Source organism: Medicago truncatula, chromosome 8 (genome assembly GCF_003473485.1).
Source record: "Medicago truncatula cultivar Jemalong A17 chromosome 8, MtrunA17r5.0-ANR, whole genome shotgun sequence".
In the NCBI taxonomy this organism is placed as follows: Eukaryota; Viridiplantae; Streptophyta; class Magnoliopsida; order Fabales; family Fabaceae; genus Medicago; species Medicago truncatula.
In genome coordinates, this window is record NC_053049.1 from 12503349 (window position 1) to 12513530 (window position 10182).

The following is a 10182-nucleotide window of genomic DNA, read 5'->3' on the forward strand; positions in this document are numbered from 1 at the left end:
GCGGGACCCCCACACTCTATTTTTTCAATTCACACAACATTAGATCAAAGTATATTAACTTGGTGTTTAATCTTTCAATTTTTCATCCAACATCACATCAATGTTCCAACAATCCCCCACTTGAATTTAAAAAATGGTTTCAATAATAACGTCAAAACGTTTCTATAAGGTTGCTAATAAACAAAGGTGTCGCCTACAACTTGAACCTTTGCATAGCGGATAATATTCCGATTTAACAAGAGTTGCTTACAGCATTGAACTCTATCTCAGACATAGAACCCACACACAAACTTTTTCCTAAGGTGTATTCTAAAAGCTCGTGCGTTTTATGGCCATGCACGTCTATCCCGGTTTTAACGAACGTTCTAGGTATTCTGCCCCGAATACCATAGGAATCGGCCTAAGTTCCACATTCGTATAGGTGAGTCTATCAAGAGTATTCCTGTAGCTAGGTACTCCACTCCACATAGAGTATAGATCTCATTAAGAGTTTCTATTATCTCATCCTTCTGTCACTGCAGGAATCATGCTTTCTTACTTTTCTCATAGCATGTTCTATCACTCATGACTTGTTATTACCCATTGAACCTATTTCTTGGGATCTCCAATCATGTAGGTCGGGTTACCATCACTTGTGACCTTTGGGCATTAGTCTTATCCTATTGGATGTGTTTAGGACTTTCTTTCTAGTAATTCCTTTCGTCAAAGGATTTACTAATTCTTTATCAGTACGTGCACGATATACTTTAACCGTTCCTTTTAGAGCTCTCTAATCATTCTGTGTTCGTGCCTTAATTATCGTCTCTCACCATTGTGGCAACGATTCTCAATTTTGTAATAGCTGCAGACTATCACAAAAAATTAACACTTCGGACAACGGTTTCACCCACTGAGGGTTCTTAGCTAGCAAGCATCTTATCAACTTGCTTCTTCACTAGTTTTGTCTAGTGTTCTCATCTCAGATTCATTCCATAATATTATTTGTTTCAACAAATAACTCCTCCAGTGATGCTCAATGGGCAGTCACTGGTCGCTTTGAAACTCATCTGAAGGATGTTCATTTTTTTTTTTTATCTTGTACCACTCATGTACAATATGATACTTCTCATTTGTATCTTGTACCATTCAAGTACAATAAGATACTTCTCATAATGTAATTGTAGAGTCATAATCTTCTTAAGGCACCTCATGACTCTTTAAGTAGCATGACAATGCTTCTCATCTGTCTACTAGTAAACTTGAACAAAAGTCTCACGACGTGGCCAACGTCGAGTCTAATACATTCAATGGCATGTCTAAAGACTGCCAATGATGCTCACACTCAAGTGTTCTTGAAAAGTTTTACACTTGCAAGTTTACAGTCAAAGAATTACATTTCCTTAAGATATTCTCAACTTTGTGAGATTCATCAGAAAAGTTCTCTTTTCTGATCTAGTAATCTTGAAACCAAAAAATTACTTCAACTTTGTCTAGGTCTTTCTTATCAATGTTGTTGATAAACAATGATTTCATATAATTCATAACATGAATCTTTAAACAAAATATGAGCAAGTCGTCTTCATAGAGACATATGATCGTGCAAATATTATTTGTCACTTTCATTCACTTTATACTCATTCATAGCATTAGAATGTCAAATTTTTCATGTCATTCCTTAAGAGTTTATTTTAGACCTCACAAAGAATTATCTAACTTACAGAACTTGTTTTCTAGTCCATGAATCACAAAACCTTTAGGTTGTTTAATATAGACTTCTTCTTCTAGTTCACCATAAAGAAGGCAACTTTCACATCCATTTGGAGTACTATCGAGTTATGAACGGCGGCTAAAGGGACTAGTACTCTTATGGATATGATTCTAGTGACTGGTGAATAAGTGTCGAAGAAGACTATATTTTTTCTCTGTCTAAAACCTTTGACTACAAGGAGAGCCTTGTATTCATCAACCGTACCATCAGGTTTTAGTTCTTTTTCCTAAAATCCAAATACAACCGATTAGTTTGCAACTATGAGACAAGTCAATCAAGTGTCTTGTTTTGTTAGACTCTAGAAAATCCATTTCATCGTTTATTGCTTCTTGCCATAATTCAGCATCCAATAAGGATAACTTCTTTAAGGCTTAATGGATATTCTTCCAATGTATAAACTGAGTTCATACTCTTTAGCTATTCTAGCTTTCCTACCTCCTCGAGGTTCTATAACATCTGGTACGATGTTTTCATAACTATTTCTGATTACATGAATGTGATCAGATATAGTGCCCCCACTAGTTCTTAATTTTTAGAAGGAAATTTATTTGCCCCCGATAATTTTGTGCTCCCACTAGTGCCCCCACTATTCTTTAGTTTAAAGGGGTAAATATTTACATAGAAATCGGCGTCTTTTAATTCTATGATCACTTTAACTTTTAGGTCATAAAACCTATATGTTTCGCTATTTATAGCATACCCAATGAATATACATTCATAGGCTCTACTAGTGAGTTCAACTCTCTTGGGGTCCAGAATCTAAATATAGTCCAGACAATCCCAAGTTTAAAAAATAAGACAAGTTGGGTTGTCTTTTCTTCAAAAATTAGAATTTTTGTTCTTAGACTTGGGTACTCTATAAATTTCAATTTTCGTTATAAAAATTTGAACATATCAAGCATATCAATTTTATTTTCCAAAATTCACAGTCATCAATAAATATGATAAAATATCATTTTATCATTTCTAATTTATGTGTCATCAAGTTCACACATATCATAATCTATTATATTTAGATATTCATATTCTCTAAATTCTGATTTATATGAACTTTTGGTTCATATATCTTGACTGCAATAAATAAAATTGTCTAATCATATAACGTTGGAATTAAGTCCAAGTTACTCGAGTTTAAAATTAAACGCTTGTTCACATGTCAAATATTAAAATCACAAAACTAATAAAATAGAAGGAGAATTTTAATTTTGAACCTACCATTAAAGGTGCAACCTTCTCCCACATACATGCATGATACACAAGTCTTTCTTTAAGTCTGAGTCAACTCAGTCTTATTCAGTAGAAATCTAAAATTCAGATTCTTTCGTATCTTTGTATGAAATTTTTGGAACAAATTTCTCATGCAATTTCTATTCATCAAAAAATCTTTTTAATTTGGTCCATTCCTTCATTTTTCAATATTCTCGTACAAATAGAAATTACCATCTGGATGGTAAAAGTTTCCTCATGTTCCTCGATACATTCCATATATCCAATAAATTAACTTTTGATTATCATTATACCATTCTGTAGCTACTCCATGAAGCAAACCGATTTATATTCCACAACCAAAGTGGTTACTAGTTTCATGGTGTTGATTGCATAAATAACAAGCAGAGGAACAATTAATCCTTCTATCAAGTAAAAAGGATTAACTAGCATTATGTTATGCAAAATACACCAAACTATACGGATCTGTCGAGGGACAATTTTCTATCCACAATTAACTCCACACTTTACAAATAAAAGGGATATGTGAATTTCATACTGTTGTTGTTTAAAACAAGCACTTCGTTGTTTCAGTTGAAGGATGTAATTCTATAACTTGATTTATCCTTCATGTATGTAGGGACAATTGAAGCTCAACAAGTAACTTCTTCGGTAGACGTAGCAGATTGTAACGTCTTAAAATTGTTGTTTTTGGATTTCCAAACTGTTGTATTTGGATTTCCAAATTCTATTATCTACCGAAGTTGTTACTAGGTTGAGTCACGACCAGGTCGCTCTCTTTAAGACATTTCGTGGCACTGCCCAAAATTGTGCAAGGCAGACTATCAACCACGCCGCCTCCAGGATAAAACAAGCCCAGCTACAACTGTTCGATTAACTACTGCACTGTAGAAAATCGTTCGAGAATTACACCTCCAAATATGGTACTAAGACCACTCTTTAATACTGAAACCACTTTAATATGGCACTGTTACCACTCTATATGGTGCTGAGACCACTCAAATATGGTGTTACCACCATTCTAATTATTAACTTCTCCAACTATGATACTATGATCACTCAAATATGGTTTTACACCATTCTAACGTCTAACTTCTTCAAGAATCGAAGAAGAATATATTTTAAGATCATTCATATTTTTGAAGGGGCATTGTACCGAAAAAGGGACTATGATCTTAAATTATTATTTATTCCGAAGGACATAAAAATATCGAAGGGACTATGAACTTAAGACCATTCTTAATTCCGAAGGGACATTTAAACCGAATAGGGACTATGGTCTTAAGAACACTCTTAATTCCGAAGGGACAGAAAAAGGAGATGAAGAGAAGAAAGACTCGTCAACACAAGTCAAGAAAGGGAGAAGAGAGAAAGAGTTCCCGACAACTCAATGAAACTCTTTGGTGTGTTTTTTGAACTGAGTGGAGTCATCTATTTATATAGAGATTCTGTAACTGTTTTAGCAAAAATTGCGACAACAGTTACTCTAGTGGATAAGATTAAAATGAAGTTTATCCATTAATCAGTTCAACAACACTTGTGGATAGGATCAAAGGAAACAAATCCACAAAAGTGGAGGAACCAAACTATTGGATTTGAATGAAGAAAATATAATAATAATTAAATTATTATTCTTATCACAACCACCATAAGCTAAATTTATGGAAAGTAATATTCTCTAATAAAATAATAATTACTATTATTTTTATCACTATCAAGTATTTAAAATTAAATACCACAATTTAAACACTACTAATGTGCGTGTTCTATTTTATGCGGGACCCCCACACTCTATTTTTTCAATTCACACAACATTAGATCAAAGTATATTAACTTGGTGTTTAATCTTTCAATTTTTCATCCAACATCACATCAATGTTCCAACAAGCTCTAATTCTTTGAAGGCCATGCCAAATCCACACCAAGTCAAAGAGGGCATCAATGTTAGTAATGGTAACAAATTGTTGGAAAGGAACTCATAAGCAGATTTAATAGAGAAAGTTCCATTGTTAGATAAAACCCTCAACTTGAGAAGTGATGAGTGCTATTATGTGGACTAAGGAGGACGAATGTAAGCACATAATCTTTGAGGTTTACGATTCCACCAACCCATTGGTCTTGCCAAAAACGAATGGTATGATCATCATTAATTACCTATGAGAAATTAGTTTTAATATAGGACCAAGCCACAACAATTTCTCTCCAAGTCGGGGTAGCTATGCAATAACGAGTGATTGAAGAAGAATAATATCTTTACAAATTACAATCATTATATAGCATGGAAAACTTGGACCCAAAGCTTACCAGGATGAGCTATCATATGCCAAACTAACATCATCATATATGCTTCATCATTACTAAATAAAAATGCATGAGTAAAAGTGACATTTTTGGAAAATTAAACCCTAGATTTGGCAAGATTGGTTTTCTACACTGAATTCATGCAAAAGCGACCCAAATATATCTATATATCTTAATGATGAATCCACCATCCCATCACTAATACCCTTTCCATTCCAAAATATCCGAGTCACTTGCAATCAAAATAAGTGACTCATTTGACTTTTTAATATAATATTAATTATTATTTTTCTTCCAATTATAATTTTAATCAATACTAATTTTATCACTTTCAATTCAATATACTTTAGTTTCATTTGTGATAAGGGTGAATGCACCAATATTTAACAACAATACTTTTACATTTTTCTTAATAGATATGAAATGAACAAAAGATTCAGTTACTTTTGAGACGGAGGAAGTATAAGCAAAAAATAATTATTTAGATTTATTGAATAAATTATGTATCAAATCTATATTATAGACCATATATATCATTTATTTAATAAATTTAAAAATTGACCTTTTGCATATAATAATAATTAAATGGTGTATATGTTTTTCCCCGAGACAACATATTTTCTAACATAATAAAATATAATTAGATATCTTGACAAAAAAAATATAGTTAGATATGATTGGATTCCGTCAAAAAAAGATAAAATTATTATTTTGAAACTTGTGTATTCAATGTTGTAAAAGTTTAATTTGTGTCTTAAGACACAAGTTAATACGACTCTTAAAAAATATTGTATCCGTAATATTATATGAGAAATGATATTTGTACATCCATTTTATGACAACTTTTTGACAACATTCTCTCTCATACTCACATTATACTCTTATTCTCTCTCTTCATTTTTCTCTCTCAATTGTTTTTGATCAATGAAAAGAGAGAAAAAAGAAGTTATCACGAGAGTTGTCTCAAATGGATGTTCAAATATCGCCACTCATATTATATATCCATAAAACAGTTATATGAGGACGTGTAATGTGTATAGAAGATTAAATCATTACTTTTATTTTGATCACATCACTCATCACATTTTTTATATTTTCTCCATGCTTTTATTCTTCTCTATCTCTCTCAGGTTTGAACATAATCTGATCTTCATATAACCATAGATCTTGAAGAATCCAATTCAACTGGAAAACGGCGTACACACGCGTGTCGTTCACAGAAATTCATGCCAATTCCCATTTCATCACAACTAGCTTTTTAGGTTTGACATTGGGAGGTACACAATTGGTTCAAAATTCAGGTTCAAAATCAAATTTTTAGTTGAATTCAGATTCTGGGTCATGGAAATTTTCATTTGATAAGTGATGGATTTGATAAATTGAGGTTCAAGATATAGTTTTTAGTTGAATTCAGATTCTGGGTCATTGAAATTTTTGGGTTTTATATTTTGCGGATAAAGTAGTTTGGTTTGGTATGTGATGAATTTGATAAATTGAGGTTCAAGATCAAGTTTTTAGAAGAATTCATATTCTGGGTCTGAAATTTTAGAGTTTTATTGTTGAGGATATAGTAGCTTGGTTTGATATGTGATGAATTTGATAAATTGAGTTTCAAGATCAAGGTTTTAGTTGAATTTATATTCTAGGTGGGTGAAATTTTCGGATGTTACCTTGTGAGGATTAACTAGTTTATTTGGTTTGGTTTGGTTTTGTGTGTGTTGAATATGGGTGCTAATTTTTCCTCATGTGTATGTGATGGAGATGAGGATTGTAGTATGAGGCCAAGGCTTGGGGATATACCAGAGAGTTGTGTGGCATTGGTGTTGATGTATTTGGATCCACCGGATATATGTAAGCTAGCACGATTGAATAGGGCGTTTCGTGATGCTTCTTTTGCCGATTTTGTTTGGGAATCGAAGTTGCCTTTGAATTATGAGTTTATCATGGGAAAAGCTTTGGAGGATGATACTACTAGTTCTAGTTCTGGTGCTGAATTAGGGAAGAGGGATATTTATGCAAGGCTTTGTAAGCCTAATTTGTTTGACAATGGAACCAAGGTAACAATTTTGGCTCATTAATTTCATTTCTCAAAACTGCTACGATGACTTTTATTTTTTGTGTATGAAAGGATTTTGAATTCTCTCAAGTCTCAAGCGGCTACACCATTCGGATCAATTGTAGTATTGGAACAAAATTCAGTACCGCGTTCATAAGAGATTAAGTTTGAAAAGAGTTCATAAAGAGATATATTTTTCACCTTACAAAGCCGATTTTGCAAGAATAAGTTAGACCCTCTAATTAATATTGTGTGCATCACTCTCAAGTTGTTGTTATTTCCACTTTGCATTTATGATAACGAGAATAAACCGACCAAAATTCATTTAGACCCAATATAATAGCCTAATACGTAGCTTGTGCCGTCGCTACAGAGAATCGAAAGTGAAATAGAAACCCATTAATATCACAAATTAAAGAAATATCGTGGTAACAAAAGTATAGGATCTCCACTTTATTTGACATGATTTTCTAGTTCTTAATTTTTATGTCAAAAATCTTACTTTGGTTTAGGAAATTTGGCTAGATAAGAGGACTGGTGGGGTTTGTTTGGCAATTTCCTCCAAAGCGTTAAGGATTACAGGGATAGATGATCGCAGATATTGGAATCACATTTCAACTGAAGAGTCAAGGTGAGGTTATTGCAATTGAAATTATGTTACTTATGCCATTATAGAACTTGCTATGTCCTGACTCATTGTTAGGATGCGTTTTCATCTTTATGAATGGAAATATAAAACATTCCGAAATTTTTATTTTTTTCGCCCTTTGGTTGATTGATTCCACTGTATTGGACTCACTTTCTAGCTCTGTTAGTTACAAGGATTGAAGAATGGAATATTGACACTTTTCAAACTCTTTACAAAGGTTATGATCCAATACCAACTTTCCTGTGGATATGGATTGCATGTGTTTGTAATCCCCCACAGTTACACAATAGAGAGAATTATCCCATTTGTGCTAGATTGGACGGCTCAAGTTTTAAATTTGACAAATTTTCAACCACATGTTAGTTTTTGACCCCAAGGAATTCATCTCCCTCTCGTGTCTAGAGTCAGAAGACACTTAACTTAACTTGGTCTTTTTTTTTTTTTTTTGGTTAAGCAGCCTAGTGGCTAGAGCTGACACAATTAAATTGTGGAGAAATGGAGTGTCCGGGGTTCAACCCCCGGCCCCTGCATAAAATATGCAATATCCCTACCAACTGAGCTAAGCTCACGGGGATAACTTAACTTGGTCTTTAATTGACCATGTTAGTGAACTTTTTGAACCCAAATGCATCTTTCCTTGCAACAACCATGTGCGGCAAAAAATTTCTATCATTTTAGTCCTCATGGACTATTTTTTCCAGTTGGCTCAGTGTATGTTATCAAATTGATTTTTCGTTGTGTCAAATATGATTTTACTGGAAATATGCGTGTTGGTTACCATAAGTCAAAATTGTTTTTGCCTCTAGATGTCAATATGATTAGTAGTTATAAAATAGTTTTTGTTTTGAATTGAAAAACTTAAGTTTAGATTTACACCAATGCCTGTGTTCGACTTAAAACAATCCAAACATAAATCATTTCACTCAAACTCAACCATATCAAATCAATTTTTTTTTTCAAAATCACATTTGTCAAATGTTCATCAAACAGGGTCAGTTTTAGGATTTGGCCAGCACACATGATTCCAGGGACTTCTGAAATCCATGATCCTCATTTAATTTTTTTGGAAAAAGTTCTATTTTAACATATATATAATTTATGTGTTATGGGTGGTGGAACTTGATAGAGTATATTCTTGTTTGTGTGTAAATAGGTTCCATACAGTTGCTTATCTTCATCAAATATGGTGGCTTGAAGTGGAAGGAGATATTGATTTCCAATTTCCAGTAGGGACATACAGCGTGTACTTCAGACTTCACCTTGGCAGGTCATCCAAGAAGCTTGGACGACGAGTTTGCAAGACCGAGCACATCCATGGCTGGGATATTAAACCTGCAAAGTTTCAGCTGACGACTTCTGATGGTCAACGCGCTGTCTCCCATACTCATTTGGATAATCCAGGGCACTGGATCCTCTACCATGTAGGAAACTTTGTTTCTAAGAATTCTAATGATTTGATGAAGGTCAAGTTTTCATTGTCTCAAATAGATTGCACTCATACAAAGGGTGGTCTGTGTGTTGACTCTGTGCTTATATGCAATAGTAGCAATGTAAAAAAAGAAGCGTAAATTGATTTTGTAGGTAGGAAAACGTGAGTCACCTGAGTTGACTTAGTGCATGTTTGGTATCATGGTGATTTCAGTAAATCCACCATACTACCAAACACGCACTTAGCAATTTTTGGTCGCATAGGGGGTGTCCAGTGGAAGTAATACCTTAAAATATACCCCACAAAGCTTCCCAAGATAGATGTTTGGTTTCTTTGATAAGATAAATGTTTCAAGTTAGAATCCATGTGTGTATTTATGGTTTTGTTGTTCTTGAGAATTTTCGATGTTAATATGCGCTTCATTTGGATTTGGATTTTACTTGTGATTTATAAAGTAAAAAAATTGAAACGGAGGATTGGATTTTATGTATTTTCGTATTTGTTTTGACATGTTGTGAAACGTGGGGTTGAAATATGCGTTTTTCAAAGGTTTAATTATAGTTTGTCAAGTGTCATCAATAGGCTTGCCGGACTAGGATGCTCTAGTTCGTGCGCCGGTCACGATATTAAATTTTGGGTCGTGACAAAGTTATTGAGAATTGATTGTTGTGCTTTCTCAAAGAATGGAATGGTTGGTGTACTCTATTACTTCAGCTGGTTTGCATAGTTAGTTTTTTTTTTTTTTTTGGGAAGATGCTAATAATATTATTTTT

General features: G+C 33.4%; 1 protein-coding gene across 1 annotated transcript; it reads left to right on the top strand.

Moving 5' to 3' along the window:
- Positions 1-6323: 6323 nt before the first annotated feature.
- Positions 6324-9899, top strand: LOC25479302 (F-box protein PP2-A13). The gene is made up of 3 exons (XM_013588200.3): positions 6324-7332; positions 7844-7962; positions 9134-9899. Exons 1-3 carry the CDS (start codon positions 7000-7002, stop codon positions 9546-9548), a joined length of 867 nt encoding a protein of 288 aa, XP_013443654.1. The 5' UTR covers positions 6324-6999; the 3' UTR covers positions 9549-9899.
- The last annotated feature ends 283 nt before the right edge of the window (positions 9900-10182 follow it).